This window comes from Peromyscus eremicus, chromosome 7, assembly GCF_949786415.1.
Source record: "Peromyscus eremicus chromosome 7, PerEre_H2_v1, whole genome shotgun sequence".
Lineage (NCBI taxonomy): Eukaryota > Metazoa > Chordata > Mammalia > Rodentia > Cricetidae > Peromyscus > Peromyscus eremicus.
The window spans coordinates 67,464,350-67,490,990 of record NC_081422.1 but is presented as its reverse complement, the minus strand read 5'-3'; the positions used below and the strand labels follow the sequence as shown (position 1 = coordinate 67,490,990).

The following is a 26,641-nucleotide window of genomic DNA, read 5'->3' as shown; positions in this document are numbered from 1 at the left end:
CATTTTAGACATTCACTCAGTAAAATTCCCTCAGTAAAATAAAATTCAAGAATAAAATCAATTTCCAAAAACAATCACAATATAGATTAGTAGTTCTTTAAACACTAACTCATCTTCTAGTCACACTCAGGGCTGTCTGTGAGGGTGACCTAGGGGAAGGTACTTGCTCAGTGTCCTGTTCTGAAACCCAGCAGAAGTTAACTTTAACCTTAAAACCGACTGGTTTTTTTTCACTAAATTTAGGTAGGAATAGAATGCTTAGCTATAAATAGGACAGTGCTTCTCAAACATCCACAGTACAAAACAAAGGTTTACCTCAATCTCTGACTTGGTTTCTCTCACTGATGCCAACAGAGTCTCTTCCACTGACAACATGCTGTTTGCGCTGCTTTCTGGGATAAAACCAAGGTCAAGAGCATTAGTCCTTTGAAAACACTTATTTTACTTGAAAGTGTGGGGGGCCAATTTCACAGAGAATGTAACTCATTAACGGCTCTCCGGTGTCAGCAGCGGCCTTCTAACTATTCTCAGACACTTGCTGGCAGATTCCTGCCCTCTTACAAGTCCACTGAACATCCCAGGATAAGACCATTCCAGTGGCAATCAAGGATGGTACCCCTAGCCCCAGAAAAAGAAATGGGAACTTAACTTACCTCCACCTCCAGGCCCCACATGAAGAACTTGCACTTCCTCTTGCTCTAATGAGGAACATTCTAGAGTCAGTTCACAGCTGTCACTGGCTGTGGCAGAATTCATGATCTCTACATCAGAACCCTGGGGGAAAGTGGTAACTATTAATTCAGGTATTGTCTCCCCAAGGCTGGATTTGATTTGATGATATGTAGAAAGTCCCCGATGCTACCACACTCTAAACATCACTTATCCTGATTGGTTTTGTTAACTCAGTCCATTCAGGCCCCCAGAAGGGAAAGTGAAGGATGGGACCACAGGCTTCCTGCCCATGTCAGTGAGCACAACAGAAGGAAGCTGACAGAAGATTAACTATAGCAGTTGGTAACAAATTAAATATTGTCTGTTGTTGGAGTTATCTTCTGCATAGCTACTTGGCTAGATAATTTCCATGGTCCTGGAGAGATGGCTCAGAGGCTAAAAGGCAAACTGAGTTTGCACTAAGGGTCTGGAGAGGTATCTCAGGAGTTAAGAGTTCCTGTTGTTCTTCCAGAGGACCCAGGTTTGATTCCCAGTACCCACATTGTGGCTCCCAAGTGTAACTCCAGCCCCAGGGCCTCCAACATTCTCTTCTAGCATCCCCAGACACTGTATGCATGTGGTCTGCACAAATATTTATATGAATAAAATAAAACTTTAAAACTGCCTGCACTGGCTGCAGAACCGAGGCTCTGCAGACTGCTTGAGAAGGAAATTCAGGACTAAATCAGAATAGGAGTAATGAAAAGAAAAATGAAACACAGCCAAGAGACCTCAGCAAGAAAGAGAAGGACTTAGAAGGAGTTCTAGAATAAAGGATATAAAAACACAAGCACAGAGCGAGTGTGGTTACACAGTATGTATGTAACCCCAGCACTAAGAGGCCAAGGCAGGAAGTCAAGTCAAGACTAGCCTGGACTACAAAGTGACTGCCAGGCCATCTAGGCTAGAGATAGACCCTATCCCCAAAATGCTAAACACAAGTACAGCTGGCAGTTTGTCACGTGACACACACAGCTAAGTGCCCCGACACTTGCTATCATACTCTACCCTGCAGCCTCACAGCCAGGTTCCCAATGCTGCCTCCCTCCTACTCCTGGCTTATCCTCATAGGAAAAAGGGGGGAAAGCCATTGCTTATATACAGAAGTCCACCTGAACTTTGCAGAAACAGTTAAAAACACAGAAGCAGAACCAGGGTAGACACAGTGGCACACACCATTTGGAAAGCAGTAGCAGGACTGAGGCAAGGCTGGGACTGACTTGGTCACGCAGTTGAGTTCTAAGCTAGCTAGGTCTACGTATTAATACCCTGTCTAAAAAGGGTGGGATGAGGAGCTGGACATGGTGGTACATATCTACTAACTCTTAGCTGAGGGGTGGTGGAGGAGGATACAGAACATGAGCCAGTCAGGGTTACTGCATAACAAGCTATCATAAAACACTAAACCAGGTGTGGAAGACATATCTGTAATCCTGGCACTGGGAAGCAGAAGTGAACAAATTCAAGTTCATGGCCAGTCTTCTATAGTGAGATCCTGTCAACCCCTCCCACTGAAAAAACGTCAGCCTCCCTTCTATCTCAATCAGTATAGATGCTAACAAATTTTGAAACTGTAAAACAAAAGCCTATGAAGTGCTATTTAAAATTACATGTGTTTATTTAGTGCATGTGTACACACATGTAGAGGTCAGGGCATGACTTGTATGTAGAGTGGACATTCTCCTACCATATGGGTTCCAAGGATCCAACTCAGGATGTCAGGCTTCCACGGCACCTTAGCCATGTCACTGGCCCCCTATTTTTAGTAACGCTGATTTATAAAAGATATGACTAACAAACTACTCTAAACCTTCAATTATCAAAATAAAATAATTTCCCTCTCTCTCTCTCTCTCTCTCTCTCTCTCTCTCTCTCTCTCTCTCCCTCTCTTGCTTTTCTCTCTTCGAGACAGGGTTTCTCTGTGTAGTTCTGGCTGTCTGGAACTAGCTTTGTAGACAAGACTGGCCTGGAACTCAGATATCTGCCTGCCTGTGTCTCTCGTATGCTAGTAATAAAGGCATGCACCACCACCACCCAGCCAAATAATTATTTCAATTTTTGGTTGCTTTTTTTTGTTTGTATGTTTGTTTTTGCTTTTTGAGACAGGGTTTCTCTGTGTAGTTTTGGTGTCTGTCCTGGATCTCGCTCTGTAGACCAGGCTGGCCTTGAACTCACAGGGATCGCCTGGCTCTGCCTCCCAGTGCTGGGACTAAAGGCATGTGACACTACCACCCAGCCAAATAATTATTTCTATATACCATATATACCATCAAGCACGAGCATCAGCAGACCTGATGGTAAATGCCCATAACTCAAGCACTTGGGAGGCGGAGCAGACGACTTCCAGTTGGAAGACAGCATGGGCTACTGAGTTCTAGGCAACACTGGTCTACAGCGGGACCTTGTCTCAAAAAATAAATAACTTCGCCAGGCGGTGGTGGTGCACGCCTTTAATCCCAGCACTTGGGAGGCAGAGCCAGGCAGATCTCTGTGAGTTCGAGGCCAGCCTGGGCTACCAAGTGAGTTCCAGGAAAGGCACAAAGCTACCTGTCTCGGAAAAACAAAAAAACAAAAAAAACAAAACAAAACAAAAAAAAAAAACAACACACACTTCACTGATGAAGTAAGCAAGCTTATAAAATCCTGAAAACAAATGGGAAACTTTTGATGAGACGACTCAAATGCGAACAAGCGAGGCTGGACCGATGGGATGCTTTCTGTTCTTAGGACTTCTATACTGAAAACAATCACCAACGCGGGACATAAATCAGTGTCTACAATGTTCTAGTTACACCATTCCTCATTACAAAACTGGCTTTGGGACCACATTCAATGCAGCTTTGACCATGCTGTAAGCTCCATATCAGCCACAACTATACCCTGTCTCCTAAAACAGTAAAAGAAAAAAGAAAAAAACTAAGGCTGATGGGGCTGGAGAGATAGCTCAGCAGTTTAGAACACTGGCTGCTCTTCCAGAGACCCGGGTTCAGTTCCCAGCACCCACATGGTGGCTCACGACTATCTGAATCTCCAGTCCCAGAGAATCTGACACTATCCTCTGGCCTTTGCAGTTTGCATTATATTATGGCTACAAGCCTATGGGGCCCAGGAGTAGAATGTGGTAGTTTGAATGGGTTATGGCCCCCATAGACTCATGTGTTTGAATGCTTGGCCCATAGGGAGTGGCACTATTAAGAGGAGCAGCCAGTGTTCTAAACTGCTGAGCTATCTCTCCAGAACCCTATTGCCAGTGGATCAAGATGTAGAACTCTTAGCTCCTTCTCCAATACCATGTCTGCCTGCACACTGTCCTGCTTCCCACCATGACAGTAACAGACTAAACTTCTGAAACTGTAAGCCAGCTCTATTAAATATTTTCCTTTATAAGAGTTGCCATGGTCATGGTGTCTCTTCACAGCAAAAGAAACCCTAACACAGAAGTTGGTACCAGGAATGGGATGTTCGAGGCCAGCCTGTTCTACAAAGTGAGTTCCAGAACAACCAGGGCTACTCGGAGAAACCCTGTCTCAAAAAACAAACAAACAAAAACAAAAAAAGTTAAGGAACGTCAGCTAGAATAATGTGTCAGCTAGAATAATGCAGAAGATGCTGGACTGCAGTGTTCAGCAGGGTATCCAAAGTCCGGGATGCTACTCTCTAGTGAAGTTCTTCCTATTGATTATGAACAACTATTGTCCTCTACACCTGTAAATCTAAATACATACTTTTTCTTAAATCATAAAAAATTCATTTAAGAAAAACAAAAGAGAGGCTCGATATGGTTCATGCCTCTAGTCCACCTGGAGGCTAAAGCAGGAAGGCTGCCTTGAGTTTCCAGCCAGCCTTTATGACGGAAGGAGATTTTCTCAAAACAAAACAACAGCCTGCCATACTAGCACACATCTATAACCCCTGTACTTGGAAGGGCTGCTGTGAATTCAGGCCCATTCTGGCCAGTCAGAACTACAGAGTGAGACTCTAATGTCTCAAAACAAACAAAAACAACAACAAACAACAAAAACCCAAAGCCTTAGGTGTGCTGGCACAGGCCTGTCATCCCAGCTCTTGAGGAGGCTGAGAAAAAAGGATCCCAAGTTCAAGACGATCAGCCTGAGCCACAAACAGATTCCAAGGCCATCTAGGGCAACTTATGAAGACCCTATCTCAAAGTTTTGTTTCAAAAAAAAAAAAAAAAGACTAGGGCTGTATGTAGCTCAGTAGTATTTTAGTAGCCAAGTTTAATATGGTTGGGAAATGCCTACACTATACACAAGGAACCCATGGCTTACATGTAGAAAACACTGACCTCCATGAAGCAGTTTCTGTCACTGCTAACAACGTACCAGAGAACATACCTCATGATTGATGACAGTCCAACCACAAGATGAGTCACTGTCGCTGGAATTTTCAGACATTTTTCAGTCCTATAAATACAAGAACATACAGTAAAACATGGGACACATTATTATTTATTTTTAAAGATTTATTTATTTTATATATATAGTGTTCTACCTTCCTGTCTGCCTGCATGCCAAAAGAGGGCACCAGATCTCATTACAGATGGTTGTGAGGCACCATGTGGTTGCTGGGAATTGAACTCAGGACCTCTGGAAGAGCAGCCAGTGCTCTTAACCTCTGAGCCATCTCTCCAGCCTAGGACACATTTTTTTTTTTTTTTTGGTTTTTCGAGACAGGGTTTTTCTGTGTAGCTTTGCGCCTTTCCTGGAACTCACTTGGTAGCCCAGGCTGGCCTCGAACTCACAGAGATCCACCTGGCTCTGCCTCCCGAGTGCTGGGATTAAAGGTGTGCGCCACAACCGCCTGGCCTTAGGACACATTTTTTAAATGTCTGTAAAAGCTCCGCATGACACAGCATAAAAACCTCCAGGTGAAACTGAGACAACCCCCACAGGTTTTCCACCCTGGGCATATGACCATCGCACACTTGTAAGATTAAACCAGACTGCTAAGATGTGGGAGCCCTCCTGAGCCAAGGCAACCTGCACAGCTGTGCTGCTGCAACCAACAAAAATTAGATCCGACAAGCAAAGAATGTCTGAAACCTGCTGTGAGATACTCTTTTTGTACACTGTGAAGAGGTGTCTCTGCCAAGGCACTTTTCTGATTGGTTAAATAGAGCTGAGTGGCCAATAGATAATTAGGAGAAGATAAGGGACTTCTAGAATAGATAGGAACTCTGGGAAGAAGACAGGCAGGATTTGCCATCGAAGCATGGAGGGAGTCAGATGTACAGTATAGAGAAGAGGTAACAAGCCATATGGTAGAACATAGATTAATATAAATGGGTTAATTTAAGTTGTAAGAGCTAGTTGGGAACAAGCCTAAGCTAAGGCCAAGTTTTCATACTTTTACCCTACACTAGCTAGCACAGGCTAGTTTTGAACTTTCAATTCCCCTACCTCTGTCTCCAGAACGCTAGGATTACAGGCTTGCCAAACCATGCCGTGCTTTGAGAATCCACCTCATTAACTAGCTTCTGGCAATGCAGACACTATCAAAGTGTCAGATCCAACCTGAAGGCTGTGGTTCCAAGAAAACCGCATCCAGGCGCTAGGACATAGCTCAGATGGAAGCACGCCTAGCCGGAACTGATTTTAAGCATGCTGACACCCACCTATAATTCTAGCACTTGAGGTAGACAGAGGATCAGAAGTTCAAGGTCACTCTTGGCTACACAGTAAGTTCCAGGCTAACCTGGTATGCAAGACACTCCTTTACAAGTCAGAAGTCGCCCCACCCTCTGTTCTGCTCTAAGAATAGCTAGTTTGCAATGACCTTCCCAAGACTCCTGGACAGCAAGTACAAGGCACTCTTCAATCCCAGGAGTCAGCACTAGGAAAGCTGAGGTAGGAGGACTGCCAACTGTAAGCCAGCCTAGGATAGACAGCAAGATACTCCAAAAGGGGAGGGAGGGAAAGAAAGAGTAGAAGACAGAAGGGGGAGGCAGGCAGGCCCCTTAACCATCAGCTTCCATAAATTCCATTGGTGTTCTGAAAGCTTCAAAGCTAGGAGACTTCCTCTGTGCATTATCCTTCATTAAGAACTGTCTTGGTAAGCCGGGTGGTGGTGGCGCACGCCTTTAGTCCCAGCACTCGGCAGGCAGAGCCAGGCGGATCTCTGTGAGTTCGAGGCCAGCCTGGGCTACCAAGTGAGTTCCAGGAAAGGCGCAAAGCTACACAGAGAAACCCTGTCTCGAAAAACCAAAAAAAAAAAAAAAAAAAAAAAAAAAAAAAAAAAAAAAAAAAAAAAAACTGTCTTGGTAGCCCATGCCTTTAATCCCAGCACTCAAGAGGCAGAGGCAGGTGGATCTCTGTGAGCTTGAGGCCAGCCTGGTCTACAGAGAGTTCCAGGACAGCCAGAGCAACACATTGAGACCCAGTCTTGAAAAACAAAGAATAGCACATAAACAACGCTATTCATTTATTCATTTTCCCCATTAACTACAACAGTTACCTGGTATGATGACACCCCACTACATCGTTCCTAAGAAGCTACATTTTACTATGAATAAGGCAGAGTTTTCATTTCCTTATCTTCTAGAATTAGACATGAGGGAGAAGAATGGGTGCACTATTATCTCACAGTTCTGTGATTCCAAGCAGACCAAAGACTGAGGTAGGTAAAGTGCTGCCAGGCTATCCATGAAGAATCCACCTTGGTCACTGTCCAGAATCTGATTCTAAGCACAGACCTGTAATCCCAGCTGTCCAGAAGGCTGGGACACAAGAACAGGAAGTTTATGGCCAACTTAGGCTATAAGTTGAAGATCAGCCTGAGTAGTTTCATGAGTTTTTCTTTTCCTTCTGAAAATTCTCTTTAAATAATTTTGTATGTGTATGTGTATCTTGCCTGCACATATGTATGTGTCTCACATGCAGGCTTGGTGTCTGTGGAGGTCACAAGGTGTTGGATCTCCTAGAACCGAGTTACAGATGGTTATAAGCCGCCATGTGGTACTAGGAATGGAACTTGGTCCTCTCCATGAGCAGCAAGAGCTCAACCACTGAACAATCTCCAGCACCTCCTCTTTTTCAGTGCTGGGTGTGGTGACACATGCCTTTAATCCCAGCACTGGGAGGCAGAGGCAGACACATCTCTAAGTACAAGGCCAGCCTGGTCTACAGAGTGAGTTCCAGGACAGCCAGGGCTACACTATTATCCCTGTTTGGGACAATAAAGAAAATGGAGGTGTTTTCATCATCATCACACTCGGTCTGTGGGCCTGTTTGTCAGTACTAAGTGTAAGGATTCTGTCCTTAATTACGCCACCATCCTGTGACGGTGTCCCAGCCTAAAAAGTGGGTGGGCCCTCTGTGCGCCCTTTTCTCTTTCCGCTCTCTCCTTCCGTCTGTGTCCCCTTCCTTCCTTACTTACTTTCTTTCTCTCTCTCTCTCTCTCTCTCTCTCTCTCTCTCTCTCTCTCTCTCTCCTTCTCCCCCAATAAAACTCTAAAAAGGTAACCATGACTTGTGATTCTTCCAATCAGCACTCTCCTCCACTGGAGTGGCCGCCATGCTCGGCCATGAGCAGCGCCGATTTAACCAACACTAAGGCATATACATGCTAGGCAAGCACTTTACCACTGAGGTACGGCCCAGTCGTCTTCACTTTGATACAGGGCCTCACTAACTTAACCAGGCTGACCTTGAAATTATTCTGTAACCCAGGCAAGTCTTGAACTTTCTATCTTCTTGACTCAGACTTTCCCATTCAAGGACTACAGATTTGAGCCACCATGCCTGGTCTTAAAAAAGACTATTCTATACAAAAACCTCAAAAAACCTCAAATCTTCATCCTTAAGTAATCCAAGCCTGTAATCCCAATTACTTGAAATCTGAGACAAGAGATAATGAGTTCCAAGACATTTAAGGTTACATGTTGTCTGAGGCTAGCCTAGGCCGTCAAAGAAAAGGGGCTGGAAAGATGGCCCATGAGTTAAGAGCGCATACCGTAACTCCAGCTGCACATGAACTCAATGCTTGGTCCCCAGTTGTGGAACCATTCCCAGTCAGCGCTCACTCTCTCTCTCTCTCAGCTACTTCTCCAGCACTGTTCCTGCTTGCTTGATGCCATGCTCCCACTATGATGATCATGGACTCTGACCCCCGGGACTGTGAGTCCCAATAATCTCCTGTTTTTAAGTTGTGTTGGTCATAGTGTCTCTTCATAGCAAGTAAATAAGTCACATACACAACACAATTAAAGGTGTGTGGTGATGCATGTCTTTAACCCCAGCAGACAGGTAGACCACTGAATTTGAGGCCAGCCTGGTTTATGTGGCAAGTTCTAGGCAGGAGTTACCCGGTGACAGCCTGTGTCAAAACAATAAAACCAGTTTTAAGCACAGTGAGAGACACAAATCCATCATCTCTGATGAGAGCAGTTTCTCCTTTAAAAGTTCAAGAAATCAATGTGTCAGAGAAGTGAATGTGCTACCCCTCAAGTGTTAACTACTGGGTTTCCAGTGAACTGAGTCCACACTGTACAGGCTCTGAGGTCCTGTAGAGTCTTTGGTTACAGCACTCCTGCCAGGGAGTACAAAGACAGCCCTCTGCAATCAGTAGGCTCTCTCCTAGTTGAAATGAGGTAGGAAAACAGTCACTAAAAATAATGTGAGCCAGGCGTGGAGGGCACACTCTAATCCCAGCACTCGGGAAAGCAGAGGCAGTAAGATTACCCACAAGTTCCAGGCCAGCCTGGCTACAGAGCAAAACCCTGTCTTCAAAAAAATCTGAGTGTGGTTCCAGCAGAGAGGCAAAACCAAGAGGATCAGAAGTTCAAGGCCAGCAGGGCGGTCGTGGCACACGCCTTTAATCCCAGCACTCAGGACACAGAGCCAAGTGGATCTCTGTGAGTTCAAGGCCAGCCTGGGCTACCAAGTGAGTTCCAGGAAAGGCAAAGCTACACAGAGAAACCCTGTCTCGAAAAACCAAAATAAATAAAAAGAACATTCATTTGTTGGGAAAAAAAAGTTCAAGGCCAACCTACTCTATGTAGTGAGGCTGGAAGCTAGCCTGAGCTATGAAACTCTACCCCTAAAAACAAAATCAATTACAATATTTTTAATATTGTAATAAAGGCAGAGGAATAAATTCACTCCATCTATGTACTACTGCTACATACACTAAATGCACCTTTTCATCTAGAACATCAGTTCTGTAAGAGAAGTGAGGCAAGACACCATTTGTAAGTTTCCTTCTATGATGTAACACTGCAAATCAGGAAGAGAAAACCACTCTTAGATATCTGAAGTAAACAGTCCTTTTGCCTCAATCTAATGCTGCAACTTTTTAAAAAGTGTGAAAACGATTCAGATACCCATAGGAGAGAGCTTCTTCTTTCATTAGCTATTTGCAGGGTTAGAATGAGGCTAGAAAGATAGCTTGGTACTATTCTTTCTTCCAGGACCCAAATTCAGTACCCAGAACCCACAATGGGTGGCTCACAAAAACTGCTTGTGCTCTAGTTTCTGAGGGATCCAACACCTCTGGTGTCCATGGGTACCTGAACTCACCTGCACATATACCCAGACACAGGAACACACAGTAAAATAAATCCCCTTTTTAAAGTGAAATACCTAAGATGAGTAGGCTACAAAATGCACTGAGTTGTAGTGGCTTCATCATTTTAGAAATCTGGTTCTGACTTTGTTTCCTATCTCAATAGCGCTCTCTCTCTCTCTCTCTCTCTCTCTCTCTCTCTCTCTCTCTCTCACACACACACACACACACACACACACACACACACACACACACACACTAAATTCTTTTAGTTCCTCTAAATATTCTCACAAAATGATAATTTCCTATCATTTTCTTAGTTATCGTGTATTTGGAAAGCAAAGCTGGTAAAATACGGTTTTCTAGCTACACTCTGTTGCCACGTGTTGGTGTTTCTACCTGATTACAGGGAGAAAGGCATCCACTGTCATCTAGTAGTAGCACTAGGGTATGAAGAGGATCCACCTGAGCTGCCCACTACCACCCACAGTACATTTTACACAACTATTACCTGCACCTACCTGTATTACTCTGATACAGCCCTTCAAATGAACTTAGAAATTTCTAAACACTGCTTTAGATTAATGCTCTATGTCACCCGAACTTGAGGTCAGCCTCAGAGTCAGATGCCAAAGGCAACATCGGACTGTCCCAGGAGGAGGCATCTCCACCCCACCCAGGGCTCTCACATCTGCCAGAGTTCAGACTCAATGTAGTCGTGCTGCTCATGAGGCCAACATCAAAAAGAAGCCACTTCCTGTGAAATCAAACTAAGGACCTTGAACACTTTAACTGTGAGACCGAGACAAACATGAAGGGCCCAACCACAGAGGCACTGTTTTACAAACCCAGGTCTTTCAGTACAGAAGAGCAAACCACAGTGAGGAATGGAACGAACTGGCCATCAAACTGAAACACGCTACACCCAGCTCTACCAAGAAGACAAATGAAGCCCTGGATATTTCTTCACCAAAATTATGCACTAAAAAATAGGCATGGCACTGTCATCACACTACCAATGTGTACTAAGTTCCACATGTCACTTACATGCCAATAATATTATAGAGATAAATCTGTCATCATTGTGATTTCATTTGCATATCCAATTCCATCTTCACAAATCCACCTTGAAGGTGCACAGCTGTTACTTCCAACTTATCAATGGGAATACTTGGAATCTCAGTTACTTGCTCATCATTGAACACTGTTTTCCTTTGCAAGGCTCGCTGGAGCTCACTGGCAATATGAACTCAAGGAAGAGTTGAGTAAGTCAGTGACAAGTACTAAGGAAAATCAGACCGTATTCTCATAATCAAAGAGGAAAATCTGCAACTCACGTTACTGAAGTCCACAGAAAACCCTACTGACTCAACAGCTTTTCACACAGTAAATACCCTTCCTAAAAACCCACATGAAACAAAAAAACTCCAAAGCATATTAGTTGCATGCAATCCTTCCATGTCACAGGACTAAACTACATCTCTGAACTCAAACCTGATGATGATTTGGTACCATTTAACTGAATAAGGCAAATGGTAAATACTTAAACCAACCTATTTACTTGCCTTAATCTAGTCAAATCTGATTGTTACTAGGAATAAAGACCTTTAGAGAAGGGGCAGTGATGGCCAGAAAGCCCAGCTTTTTGACATTTTTCCAAACCACAACTTAAGGGCTTTTACAATTCATATTCAAATAGTTTAAAGTTAGTTAAAAATACAATTTCACCTAGACATCAATACTGTGGAATCTGGCAATTCAGACACATTAATCTAGTACAAATGTTTCTTATACCCTGTGAATGGCCCCAAAGCCTAATCACACTTAAACCAACACAAAACAGGCTGGAGAGATGACTCAGTGGTTAAAAGCACTGACTGTTCTTCCAGAGGACCTGGGTTTGATTTCCAGCACCCACAAGACAGCTAACAAACCAACACAAAGCACACAACTAAAAGACAGAAAATATTGAAAAGAAACTGAAATGTGGGAGGAAAGCTGCCAAGACAACCTAAGAAAAAAGATTATGAATACTACCATCTAAAAAGCAACAAAGGGCTGGGCGGTGGTGGCGCACGAATTTGATCCCAGCACTCGGAGGCAGAGGACAACCTGGTCTACAAAGCCAGTTCCAGGACAGCAAGGACTAAACAGAGAAACAAAAAAAAGGAACAAAGGCTTCGCAGATAAGAAGAGCTCAGGCTGGCTCACAGCTGTACTCAGGAGTCTAAGGCAGGAAAACTTCAACAAGCCCCAGTCCTTGGACACAGTAAACAAACAGGTGGGTGTGGTGGCACACACCTTAATCCCAGCACCTGGAGGCAGAGGTGGATCTCTGTGAGTTCAAGGCCAGCCAGGTCTACAGAGCAGTTCCTAGACTAGAGAGGAACCCTGGCGTAACTCCACTCCCTCTCCCCACAAAAAATTCAAGGCTACATAGCCAATTGTAGATTCCAGGGCTGAAGAGATGGTTAAGAGCAAATATTAGAAATTCAGTTCCCAGCACTCACATCAGATGGCCTGGCATTGCACACACATGCTATCCTTACAGACCTGGAAGCAAAACACACAAAAATAAATCTAAAAAAAAAAAAATGCCATAGGGAAAAAAAAAAATGCCTGCATTTCCCCCACTACAGAAAATACAGTAAAACACGAAGTCAGCTTAGTTTCACACCCTTGAAAATCACTTTCAAACTAAATAGCCCTTGAACTCTATTTCCAATGCAAATATAAGTGTCTGTTCTTTGCTTTAGACCACAAAACTGGTTCTAGGGTTTGTTTGTCATCATTCTGGGGATTGAACCCAGGGCCTCACATACATTAAACAAGCACTGTACCAAAAAACTTACATTCCCAGACCTTTTTATTTGGGAATATGGTCTCCCTATACTGCCCAGGTTGGTCTCAAACTTGACATCCTCCTGCTTCAGATTCCAAATGTCTGGGGTGCCACCGATGACTGGAATTACAACTTTAGTGTAAGAGGGGTTAAAACAGCATTAACAGCAGGGCTTGGTGGGACTCAACGTGACCACAGTGCTTAGGAGGCTGAGGCAAGAGAACTTACTATGTCCTGGGCTTTGTAAGTAGTATCAGGACAGACTGAGGTACACAGCAAGAAAAATGGCAAAAGCACTTGCCAGCATTAACTCACCTCACAACTTCCGCAGGCCCCCTGTGACTCGAGCTGTCAGAATAGTAAGCTATTCAAACCAGCTACACGTGATAAGAAATCTGAGGCCTATTAAGATTGGGACCTTAAAGCTGAGCATTGGTGGCACACGCCTTTAATCCCCCAGCTCAGGTGTCAGAGGCAGGCAGATCTCTGTGATCTCTGTGAGTTCAAGGCCAGCCTGGCTTACAGAGCGAGTTCTAGGTCAGTCAGGGCTACAGAGAAACCCTACCTCAGAAAAACCAAAGGGGCTTTAAGACTGTCTAGTTAGTGCTGACATTTCAAGAATTACGTGACCTTGCTAGAAGACGCAAAGCACTAATTGAGAGTAATAAATTGGTGGCCCATCCTGGGTACAAGCAGCTCCATATGGTTAAGAAAGCAGACGTGGGGGAGTGCGGTGCACAATTCACCCCTCAACAGCCCAACTAGCTGAGGTCTAGAACTCCAGCGCTGCCCCTGGCAGAGTTGGGACCAAAGACAGGTAAACACGTACAGCACACTCGCAGCTGCTACTGAGGACAAGCCCGCGAGCCTGACCAACGCTGGGGAGGCCCCGGACGGGAAGGGTGAAGAACAGGAAGAGAAAAGGGGGGTGGCGGGGCAGGACGGCTTTGGGGCTGACTAGGAGCACATCTCCGGGCTGCACGCTGGCACTTTTCTATTCCTAACACCTGGGACTTCAGGGCGGCCGCAGGGTGACGCACGCGGCATCTCAGCATATGGATGCGGCCGCACCCGAATCCCAGGGCGCCCAGCTCGGAGCTCGCGGGGGTGCTGCAGCCTGCAAGCCCGCGCCTCACGCCCGCCGGGTCGCGCCCTCCACCCGAGGTCGCCCGAGCGCGTGAGGACCGCCAGAAGACAGTCTCCCGGCGCTGCGCCCGAAGGCACGAGCTGCAGTCCGCGGCCGCCCCATCCTCCGGACCTGCGCCCCGGGGAACCTACCTGAAGGCAGCGCCTCCTCCGCCCGACCGCGCCGGCTGTCACCGTGGCGGCGTCCGGGCTCTAGACGCCAGTGACGCCTCATAAAAACAACAACCTGCTCGCGGGCGTCCGCAACGGGGAAGCGGCGGCTGGCGCGGCGCCGCGAGGCATGCCGAGACTTGTAGTTCCCCCTGAGCCTCCCGCCGGCCAGCGGCGGGGAGAAAGAACTACGACTCCCAAAGACCCGTGCGGCCCGCCTCCTTGAGGCTGCCGGAAGCTGGGCGGGGCAACCGCGGATCCCCACAACATCCGGGCTCCCACGCCTGCAGCCGGTTGCCATGGAGACCGGCTGCCACACTAGAAGACTGAAGATTTCCACCCATTCTCTCGCTCCCCAGATCTGGCAGTTTACGCGACACGAATCGTTCTGGCTTCGCCCTGGCTGCGGCTTTCCGTCGGTTCGGTGAGAAGACCGGACCCTGCGCCCTCGCCAGACTTCTCGCCATCAGGAAAGAACTGCTTTTGCAGAAGAAGAGATTTAGAAGATGGAGTGTCAGACCGACTGCGGCTTGGTGGGTTGGGGCGGAAGGCTTAGACGCTTTTGAAAGTCAAATTCTTTGATAGTGTTTGAGGCACCATCTACTCCCACTCACTCACCTAGTTAGTCACCGGGCTTTTACATTTACAAGTGTAAATGCATGATCCACTAAGTAATTATTGCTCTGAAGGTGTCAAGGCGGCACCTCGCTACAAACTGGTGGTGGTTTTGACCAGGAGGGTTTGGTTTTGTTTTGTTTTGTTCTGTTTGCACTCGTAGGGATCTCATCCAGGGCCTTGTGAATGATAGGCAACCGCTTAACTACAGAACTACATTCCCCAGCTAGGGGAACCTAGCTTCATTTTAATATCGTTTATTGTATGCCCTGTCTACAAGGATCGGGGAGGGGGAACGCAGTGCACTCACACCAGAGGAAAGCTTAGCTTTCCTCCATCCCTTACCTAGCTAATGAGTAAATAATAAAGGAAGCCATTCAAGTAGCTGATGTTGGGCAAAAACTGGTTTCACAATTAGACCTGATATTTGTGTTGCTGCAACCAGGGACTGAACCTCAAGCCTCACACAAATTAGGAAAGCACTCTGCCAAGGAGGTATATCCCCAACCCCTTGTTTTTGTTTGGATGAGAGTAGTTTGGGGTGGGTTTTTTTTTTTTTTTTTTTGACAGAGCTTCTCAGAGTAACTCAAGCTGACCTCACATTCTCTGTGCAGCTGACACTGAACTCCATAACCTCTTGCCCCTACTTCCCAAATATTGGGATTACCAGCCTAAGCCACCACACCCTGCTCTTAGAACCCCTTGAAGAGGCTAAAATTCAAATAACAAAGCTGCTTTTACAGTGAGTAGGGTAAAGTGGTGGTTACTTTGATTGGCTATAAGTATCTTCAATTACAATGGAGATCTAAAAGATGTAAGTCGATAGCATCATCCCCTGATTTGATAGTAGATAAATCATCCAGTGATTTGCATTATTTGAAGTGACTTTTAAAAAAATTATTAAATCTGGGGCTGAAGGGGATTGAGTTTTAGTGTCAGCAGTAGCAAGGGTGAGTTGATGAAAACTGGAGCCCTCAGTAACTTAAGTGGATAGTAATAACCAATGAGAGCCCAGACCTAGAATCCCAGCACTTTAGAGGCTGAGGCAGGAGGATTGCCAGGAGTTTGGGGCCAAGTAATTATTGAGACCTGTCTCAAAAAAATCCATTTATCCAGCATTTTAATGTTTATATTCAATTTTCCTTCAAGTGAGCCCAAAATCTGTGGTTTGGGTTTTGGTGATGTTTTTAGCCATTTTTAAGTGGGTCACATCTAGATGGAAGTTTCTGCCTTACACCACACTCTTCTAGTATTCCAGTTTCTAGGTTGTTGTTTTTTTTTTCTGAGACAGAGCCTCCTGTATCTGAGGATGGCCTCTGTCTCCTTTTGTAACTTTGGATGACCCTTCTGGTCTTCTGTGGGATCACAGGTAGGACGACCTATCATGCCCAGTTCATGTGGTACTGCGGATAGACCCCAGGGCCTCTTTATATATTTGTTAGGCAAGTATGCTACCAACTAAGCCACATCCTCAGCCCCTTAATTTGCAAATTTTTGTCTTTGTTATCCTAAGCAGGGTTTCTCTATGTAGCCATCCTTGGCTGTCTGGAACTTGCTCTGTAGACCAGGCTGGCCTTGAACTCAGAGTTCTGCCTGCCTCTGCCCCCCATGTGCTGTGATTAAAGGGTGTACATATGCTACACCAGAGCCAACGTAAAGTAAGAAAACCAGCCAGGAATGGTGGCTAACTCTGTAACCCCAGTACCTCTTTAGAGAATATCAGTTCACAGTAGTAAACCACACTATGCTACGGCCTCATTTTTAACTGTGTAGGTAAAAATGTGATGGAGCTACTACAGGAATTTCACAGCCAAGCATGGTGGCACAAGCCTGCCACGCCAGCACTCAGGAAGCTGAGGCAGATGTAGTTCCTTGAGTTCAAAGCCAGTCTGGGCTACAGAATGAGATTGTGTTTCAAAGAACCACAAAGGAAATGATGGAGTGTCAGCAACACTGGTAGACAGCATCCCTCTACCATATTAAGCAGCATGAGTGCTTTCCAGAAGGCTCTTGGGTGAGAAAGATTCTTGACTGATGAAAACAGATTCGGCCATTAAGTATAAAGCAAGGCTGGAGTTATTAGGAAACCAATTCAGGTTTTGTAGGTGGCACCACAGATACTAAGAGATGGAGAGAGCCGTGTAAGAGAAGGACAGCAGCGAACATGTTGGATGGGCCAGGGCTGCTCGGGACAGAGGCCCCGATAGATGACTTCACAGCAAAGTCTGTAATTTGGTGGCTTTTTAAGTTTCAGTGGCCAAATGATTTAAAAGATTAAGTAAAATGTAGCCAGATATGATGGCCCATGAAATGATGCTAATGCTTGGAAGGTTGAAGGCAAGATGGTCAAAAGTTCACGGTCATCTGCAGTTACACATAGAGTTCTAGGCTAGCCTGGGCCACCTGAGAACCTTTCTCTAAAAGAAAGAAACAAAGCCAGGTATGGTAACCCTAGACTTTAATCCCAGCACTAGAGAGGCAGACAGATCTGTGTGAGTTCCAGAACAGCCTAGTCTACATAGTGAGCTCAAGGATAGCCAAGGCTACATAGTAAAACCTTGTCTCAGAAGAGAGAGAGAGAGAGAGAGAGAGAAGAAGAAGGAGGAGGAGGAGGAGGAGGAGGAGGAGGAGGAGGAGGAGGAGGAAAGGAAGAAAGGAAAGAAGGCATGCTAAGAAAAGAGGCTATGAAAAGGTGAAGGGTGAGGGGAATAGGCCTAAGTCTGCTCCTGTGTAACTGAGGATGGTTTTATGTGCCCTTTAGGATAAGAAAAGTACTTTGACTTCAGATGAAGAAATGAAATGTGAACCACCGACTCCATGTGTGAACCCTGGTAACCCTGTGTTTTCCTGTATGTTGGATCCTAAGACACTCCACACAACCACCTCGCTGTCCAAACCACAGATGATCATGTACAAAACCAATTCCAGCCAGTATGGTGCCTTCTCACCCAGGCCCCATTTCTTTCCCTGCAAGTACACTCCAAAGGAGCAAGTGTTCTCCAGTCACATCAGAGCAACCGGGTTTTATCAAAACAACAGCCTAAATACTGCCCCTGACAGAACCAGAACCATCGATTTTCCTAATTTCCAACACACTCTATGAGAGCACACCCTCCTGACACCTGAAGATAAATTGTCCTCAAGAATGCTAGTTTTTAAGTCTAGAATACCTCATTTTTGAACATGAAAAGATGTTAATATCTTTTAACAAAAAGATATTAATACATGTTCTAAAAATACTTTTAAGAAATAAAAAAAAAATGTAACCGATAACTTAATGACAGTGACTTCATTATTTATTTTAGAAAAGGGGTCTTGCTGCGCAGCCCAGCTAGCCTAGAGCTCTCTATGGTAAACCACCACACCCTGCCGTACAAACACTCTTTGGGGTGGGAAAGATGGCTCAGCAGTTAAGACCACAGACTTGAAGGGACAGCTCCTGTAACTCCAGCACCCCAGGGATTCCATGCCTCTGGCCTCTGAAGGCATCTGCACTCACCAATACTACCAACACACACACACAATTTAAAAATAAAAATAAAAAATAAATCTTAAAAGTGTTCAAAGCCGGCCGGGAGGTGGTGGCGCACGCCTTTAGTCCCAGCACTCGGGAGGCAGAGCCAGGCGGATCTCTGTGAGTTCGAGGTCAGCCTGGACTACCAAGTGAGTTCCAGGAAAGGCGCAAAGCTACACAGAGAAACCCTGTCTCGAAAAACCGAGGAAAAAAAAAAGTGTTCAAAGCCAGGCATGCTGGGGAACACTTGTACCCTAAGTACTCTGCAGACTTATGCATGAAGACCAGAATTTCGGGGCCAACCTGGGCTACATAGTAAAACTCTTTCCAAAACAACAAAAACCACTTGAGGGTACCCCACTTTATAATAAGCCCACCTGGGCTGGAGAGATGGCTTAGCCGTTAAAGGCTAGGCTCACAACCAAAAATAATAAGCCCACCTATCCCTACACTACCAAAACCCAAATACAGTCAGGAGTGGTGGCACAGGCCTATAACAACCACTTAGGAGGCTGAGGCAAAAGAATAGGAAGTTCAGCTGGGCGGTGGTGGTGGTGGTGCACGCCTTTAATCCCAGCACTCGGGAGGCAGAGCCAGGCGGATCTCTGTGAGTTCGAGGCCAGCCTGGGCTACCAAGTGAGTCCCAGGAAAGGCACAAAGCTACACAGAGAAACCCTGTCTCGAAAAACCAAAAAAAAAAAAAAGAATAGGAAGTTCAAGGTCAGTGTGGTCAACTCAGTGAGACCTTGCCTCAAACAACTATGTGAGCTAAAGTTCCCAGGAAAGGTCACTCACCCTCACCCCCACCCCGGTTAAAATAATTTTAAATGGTGGTTGAGATGGAATGTTACAGATCTAGAAACAATCTTTGGGGCTCTCCCTAGTCCCCAGCTAGCCACTCATCCCAGCTGACCTGGCATCCTATGATTATGAGGTAGAACCTTTGGAATGCATTTACTTGACAGACCATTGGCTTCTAACAACCCAGCAGCTAAGAATGTTTCAGACAGCATCTAAGGCCCATAGTTTTCCTTGATTTAATGTGACCTGCCTATTCCCACCGATGAACTGAAAAGTGCCTGGATTTGTGGCTTTTTTGTTTGTTTGTTTTGTAACTAAAAACTTCAAATTATTTTCACATTGGAGCATGTTATTAGGGGGCACTTGAATCATTGTTTTGGGGCTATGATCACTCCTATTAGGCTCAAGAATAAACTATCTCAGTCTAGGCGATTGGCCTAGTTGGTAGGAGTGTTGAAATTCCAGTAGCCCGGCAAGATGCTTAGTCATCCTAGGGCCTTACGTCCTACATAATCCATGAGCTGTGTGATCATGTAATCTATGCACTTGCATGGCAAAACTATGTGAGCCCACATGCGCATGCGGGGTTGGGGGGGATACTTATAGAAGTGGGTTCCACCTATTCCTTCTCTCTCTTCCAGCACAGTCATTCCATAGGCCTATGCACACCCCTTCTGTTCCCTTCCCTTAACAAACTCTTATAATGGGTTTTGTTGTGCTTCATGGCTTCTCTGGCACGGTAAACAGCACCGCTTAATAAATAACAAGGAGTGCTTGGCTAGCATGCCCAAAGTACATGTACCCCACTAGCTGCAAGGGACTGTCATCATGACACTTGGTACTAAGTATACTAAGACAAAGGAACATAGGAGCCTGGCCTAGTGGCTTACATAAACTCAGCATTCAGGAGTTTGAGGCAAGAGGACTGCAAATTTGTGGCCAGCAAGGTTACAAAGTGAGTTCCTAACCAACCAGTATTACAGAGTGAGGCCCTACCTCAAAAAAGCCAGACATAGCCAGGCAGTGGTGGCGCACGCCTTTAATCCCAGCACTTGGGAAGCAGAGCCAGGTGGATCTCTGAGTTTGAGGCCAGCCTGGTCTACAGAGCGAGATCCAGGACAGGTACCAAAACTACACAGAGAAACCATATCTTGAAAAACCCAAAAAAAAAAAAAAGAAGCCAAACATAAGAAATATTATATATCACCATTTAGCTGGGCATGGTGGCCCACAACTGTAATCCCAATCCTTGGAAGGCTGAGGCAGGAGGATTGCCATGAATTCAAGACCAGCCTGGGATACTATGATGGTTTTGAAAGAAAATGCCCCCCAAAGGAATTGGCACTATTAGGAGGTATGGCCTTCTTGGAGGAAGTGTGTCACTGTGGGGGCGGGCCTTGAGGACTCTTTTTTCAAGCTTCACTCAGTGTGATAGTTGATTTCCTGTTGTCTACAAGATGTAGCACTCTCAGCTGCTCCAGCACCATATCTGCCTGCATTCTGCCATGTTCCCTGACATGATCATAAATGGACTGAACCTCTGAACTGCAAGCCACCCTCAATTAAATGTTTTCCTTTATAAAAGTTGCCATGGTCATGGTGTCTCTTCACAGAAATAGCAAACCCCAAACTAAGACAAATACATAGCTTCTACCAAGGTAGCCCCACAAAAATGAGTACAGATGGGCCAGCGAGATGGTTCATCAAGTAAAGGTGCGTGTATTGGAACCTACACAGCGAAAGGGAAGAACTGGATCCTACGAGCTGTCTTTTGACCTGGGTTGCTCTCGAGTGCACTTGCATGTGTGTACACGTACACACACACACACACACACACACACACACACACACACACACAAGACACATGGGAAGACCTGAGTTTTGATCACCAGAATCCATACAAAAGCCAATATGGCAGTACAAGCCTGTCACCCCATCACTGGGGTGTAGGCAATGGACTGGTAGATCCCCAGCTAGTCTATCTAGCCAAATCAATGAACTCCAGGTTAATGAGAGATCCTGTTCCAAAAAAGAAGGTAGAGAGCTATTGAAGCCAACACTCAATATCTACTTGTGGCTTCTACATATATATATACACACACATATGCATATATGAATAGACAGACATATCCACACACACACAAATACAAAATGAAACAAAACACACAAATGTGGAAGTAACCATCTTGTTAAATAAGAAACAGAGCCAATGCAGAGATGAAAGCCCAAGAGGTCAGAGCTAAGAGCTAAAAACCTTACCCTTCACTGCTGATGCTATCCTCTTCAGCCAAGAGAGCTACTTCCTGTCTGTTTGTCTTTTTTATAGACTTTCTATTCTGCCTTCTTATTGGTTGTAAACCCAACCACATGACCTCCTTGTCACTGCCTGTCTGTACAGACCTCCAGGTCTTCTATGGTTGGTATTGAGATTAAAGGCATGTGTCTCCATGCTGGCTGTATCCTTGAACACACAGAGATCCACCTAGCTCTGCCTCCCAAGAGCTGGGATTAAAGGCGTGCACCACCACGGCCCAGTTTCTGCTATGGCTTGCTATTAGCTCTGACACCCAGGCAACTTTATTTATTAATATACAAATAAAATCACATTTCAGTACAAATAAAATATCACCATATCTTCCCTTTTCTATTTTAATAAAAAGAAAAAAAGTTATAACTAATATAAGAAAAACTATATGTAAAAGTACAATAACTATATACCATATATACAAGCAATAAATACCGAAACAATGTCTAGTCCATTTGTATTTGACAAATTCAGAGAAAATAATTTCATTATCTATCCTATTTTGGTAAGTCCAAAATGTACCCAATTCACTTTCTATCCTAACTAATCTTCAACTATAACTAACTAATCTTCAACTATAACTAACTAATCTTCAACTCCCTCAGAGACCCATAAAACAGGAAGTGCATGCAAGCAACTTCTAAAAAAAAAATGTGAGTTGACAGAAACAGCCAGCTGCCTGGACAGTCACCCAAGGTTTCTCCACAGCATTGGGGCATCATCTTCAACCTATAGGCTTAGCGTATCTGACAGACTCATTTGTGAAGTAGGATGTACACAAGGTCAACAATTCAACCTCACATTGGGTGAGAGCAGTCCATGTATCAGAAACACCTGAATTCCACTAGTGTCATGCCATGATTCAGGATTTTTTTTTTTTTTTTTTTTTTTTTGGTTTTTCAAGACAGGGTTTCTCTGTGTAGCTTTGTGCCTTTCCTGGAACTTGCTTTGGAGACCAGGCTGGCCTCGAACTCACAGAGATCCGCCTGGCTCTGCCTCCCAAGTGCTGGGATTAAAGGCTGTGCCACCACCGCCCAGCGCATTTTGTAGTCTAAAGCTGACCTGTAGATGATGTTTGTCAGCTTAGTGATATTATTATTGTCCACGTATAATTGTTGTTGTTGTGGGGCCCCAACTTCTTCCTGGAGACTTCAGTTGATGTTAGGCCTGGCTGTGATTTCCTGCAGAAAACTGATAAGAGACTCGAACACAAAGACATATATAGGCAGCTAATTAAAGCCTTTTTTCTAGAATTAGTTAGTACTCTATATGACCATTCATATCTTAACAAAGTTTAATATATATATAAATCTTGTAAATTTTGATATAAAATTCATACTTTAAGAAAAGTTTAAAGAATCAGAATAGAATCAAAGAGTTGAGATTAGTAATAAAATAGTCCCTTAATTAATCTGTTTTTTCTCCTGTCCCATGTCAGAAGATGGCTCTTTCTTCTGTCATTATACAAGGAGTTTGCATTTTCCTTTTAACAACATGCTTGAGTTTAAAGGAGAGAGCCATTCTCCAACTCCAAAGTCAGCTTTAAATTTTAATTGAACTGGGACTACAAGAAGACCAATAGTGTTAAATTTCTTTAGAGAAGAGCAGAAAAAAACATTTAGGAAGACTTATGAAATTTTATAGATGATATACCAATAGGCCATTTTACTCTGTTTCCTGGGATAGATGATTTGTCCCTTTTCTTCACACAAACCTCCACTCATCCCCTCCACAGTCATTTTCCCTGTAAGACAATAAATATGGAACAAAATAACTGGTAAGATAATAACATCAGATGATCTCAAATTACTTATTTTATGTAAGGATAAATCAGAGGCTGAGAATGGGACTCAGCAGCAGGACGCCTGCCTAGCATGTATGAGGAGGCCCCGTGTCTGATCCCTTGCACTGGTAACCACCACCCTCTCCAAAAACAAAAAAGCTAATAAGATTAAGGCAGAGGCAATCCCTGAGGGCACAGATTGAAACTAGCCACTTGGACAATGTGGCTGCTTCCTGGCCTATGGTAAGGTCTGAGTGGCAGGTCTGTTGGGGTCCAGATTCATGAGGATTTTCAGTCCTCGATCTGCTGGATTTATGGGAAGGTCAGATAAATTAGTGTAGGTTGGGAGATTGAATTGTACTGTGAGTGAGTCAGTGATTCCATTTTACTATTTAGCCTCTCCATCTCGGTCCCCACCCCCTCTCAGTTGAGGTAGGGTCTGCACTCAGGGCCATGCTCGGATTCCAAGTGTGCCCAGCCACACCCGGTGTGATACTTGGTCTCTCGTGTGGCCATGGAGGACTGAGTGAAAAGCACAGGCTTCTGTAGGTGTGCTCTTTCACAGCAGAGGGAATATAGATTTCCTGAAGAACTCTGAGGGTGGGAGGGTCTTCAAGGGAGGAAGCCCTCCTGTGATTTTACCAGTGGTCAGTACTGTTTAGGGTCTCCTGAGCTCAGCTAGTGTGACTTGCTCCCGGAGATGGGCCAGGACTCTGCAGGGACCTTTCAGCACACAGCTGTACCTTACTCATAAGTGGCAGAGTGCACCATGCTGCTAACTGGCAGGCCAGCCAGGCTAGGCTAACAATCGCTCTTTGTTTTTTTGGTTTTTTTTTTTTTTTTTTTTTAAAGATTTATTTATTTATTCTGTATACAGCATGTATGACTGCAGGCCAGAAGAGGGCGCCAGATCTCATTACAGATGGTTGTGAGCCACCATGTGGTTGCTGGGAATTGAACTCGGGACCTCTGGAAGAGCAGTCAGTGCTCTTAACCCCTGAGCCATCTCTCCAGCCCCCCCCCTTTTTTTTTTTTTTTAATTCTCTGGCTTATTTGATGATACAAGAATACAATTTGACTAGAAAACTTTTCCTCAAGACAGTGTTGTGAAATATGACTGATATTTGGATAATACAGTATTACAGAAAAATGATGGGGGTTAGGGACCTAGCCTGCTCCTAGAGTGCTTGATTAGCCTGCAGGGCCTGTGAAGGCCCTGTCTTCAGACTGAGAAAGAAGACAGAATTACAGGAGACCCCTGCTGTGGGCTGTGTTCCTGTTGTAGACCCCAACAGGCCAGACTGAAAATCGAAGCAGAAACTCCTGTACCAAAACCCCACACGGTGGCCACTCAGAAACTCATCTGACAGGAGAGAAAGACCGTGGTCCCAAACCTGCCCCTCCCATTGGCGTGATCGGGAAGCCTTCATTTTAGCCCCCACACACAGCAAGGGAGCTGAAGCGACCTGGGGTCAAGAACCAATCATTTCCATTTTGTCTGTTCTCACCTTTCAAGGAAAATCCTCCTGTTGGACCAACCTGATCTTGTTTCTGTCTTTCCCAGTTCTCTCTCAGCCCGCCACCCCCTGCCCAGCAGATTCTACTTTTGGAGTGAAGTGTTGCAAGATTCTAGAGTCACAAATAATCAAGACCTGTGAACTAAGCTGGGCATGGGGACTCAGCACTAAGGAAGCTGAGGCAGGGCGATTGCCATGAGTTTGAGGCCAGCCAAGATTTATATAGTGAGTTCCAAACCAATCTGGACTGCAAAGTGAGACCCTGTCTCAAGGAAAAGAAAAAAAGCCATCTGTAAACTAGCCAGGTATAGTGTATAGTGGCACACACTTTTTTTTTTTTTTTTTTTTTTTTTGCCTTGGTTTTCCAAGACAAGGTTTTTCTATGTAACAGTCCTGGCTGTCCTGGAACTCTCTCTGTAGACCAGGCTGGCCTTGAACTCACACAGATCCACCTGCCTCTACCTCCTAAGTTGCTGGGATTAAAGGTGTGCATCACCACCACCCAGTGTCACACTTTTATTTTCATTTTTCCCAGTTTTGTTTTGATTGTTTTGTGTGTTTTTGCTTGTTTGTTTCTAAGACAGTTGCTGTGGGATGTATGGCAAATGTGTTGCTGATTAATCAATAAAACACTGATTGGCCGTTGGCTAGGCAGGAAGTATAGGCGGGGCAAGGAGGAGAATAAAGCTGGGAAGTGGAAGGCTGAGTCAGAGAGACACTGCCAGCCGCCACCATGACAAACAGCATGTGAAGATGCCGGTAAGCCACGAGCCATGTGGCAAGGGATAGATTTATGGAAATGAATTAATTTAAACTGTAAGAACAGTTAGCAAGAAGCCTGCCATGGCCATACAGTTTGTAACCAATATAAGTCTCTGTGTTTACTTGGTCGGGTCTGAGTGGCTGTGGGACTGGCGGGTAAGAGAGATTTGCCCTGACTGTGGGCCAGGCAGGAAACTTGAGCTACAGACAGTCTCTAACACAGCCCAGGCTTGGCCTCAAACTTGTGAGGATCCTTCTGCCTCAGCCTCTCAAGCTTAGAGATGTGAATCATCATACCCCACCCAGTTCTAGGTTGTAATCCCAGGGTATTGGTAATGCTGAAACAGGAGGACCACCATGAGTTCTAGGCCAGCCTTAGCTACAAAGCAAGACTAAGTCTCAAAACATCAAAATCTGCAAACTAAATTTGTTTTAACTTTTGTTGGAATGAATTTTTTCAAATTATTTATTTATTTAATGTATGTATGTGTGTGTGTGTGTGTGTGTGTGTGTGTGTGTGTGTGTGTGTGTACCATGTGAGTTTGTGCTCAAGGAGGCCAATAGAAGCAAGGCATCAGATCCTCTGAACTGGAGTTCCAAGTGGTTGTGAGACACCCAATATGGGAGTTGGGAATTGAACTTGAGGCTTCTGGAGAAGCTGCAAATGTTCTTAACCACTAAGCTACCTCTCCTGCCCCTTGGTTGGTCTGTTGTTTTTTGGTTTTGTTTTGTTTCGTTTTGAGACTGGCCTGGAAGTGCGCATCTTCATTCTGTCTCTTACTGGGGAGGGCTGGGACTAGGGCATACACAAGACCCTGCTCAGTTTTGTTCTCAAAAACAGTCTGTAAGTTCAAAATAAGGTTTTGGAACTCGAGAGATGGCTCAGTGGTTAAGAGCACTGACTGCTCTTCCAGAGGATCTGGGTTCAATACCCAGCATTCCCATGACAGTTCACAACTGTCTGTAACTCCAAT

At 44.9% G+C, this 26,641-nt stretch overlaps 2 protein-coding genes across 5 annotated transcripts in view; one reads left to right on the top strand and one right to left on the bottom strand.

The window, feature by feature from the left end:
• Window positions 1-14,623, bottom strand: part of Ccpg1 (cell cycle progression 1) — a 55,002-nt gene extending 40,379 nt beyond the window's left edge. For 3 of the 4 annotated variants that reach the window (XM_059268233.1, XM_059268231.1, XM_059268234.1), the window contains exons 1-4: window positions 7,186-7,292; window positions 5,067-5,135; window positions 654-774; window positions 316-392 (exon numbers count right to left, since the gene is read on the bottom strand). In XM_059268233.1, coding sequence (XP_059124216.1) covers window positions 316-392; window positions 654-774; window positions 5,067-5,126 — 258 coding nt within the window. In that variant the 5' untranslated portion in view covers window positions 5,127-5,135; window positions 7,186-7,292. Of the gene's footprint in view, window positions 1-315; window positions 393-653; window positions 775-5,066; window positions 5,136-7,185; window positions 7,293-14,352 lie in introns of those variants that run through there. The other variant, XM_059268232.1, reaches the window with a different exon arrangement.
• Window positions 14,337-18,225, top strand: Pierce2 (piercer of microtubule wall 2). The gene is made up of 2 exons (XM_059268235.1): window positions 14,337-14,903; window positions 17,747-18,225. The coding sequence occupies exons 1-2, from the start codon at window positions 14,877-14,879 to the stop codon at window positions 18,086-18,088; spliced, it is 369 nt and encodes a 122-aa protein (XP_059124218.1). The 5' UTR covers window positions 14,337-14,876; the 3' UTR covers window positions 18,089-18,225.
• The last annotated feature ends 8,416 nt before the right edge of the window (window positions 18,226-26,641 follow it).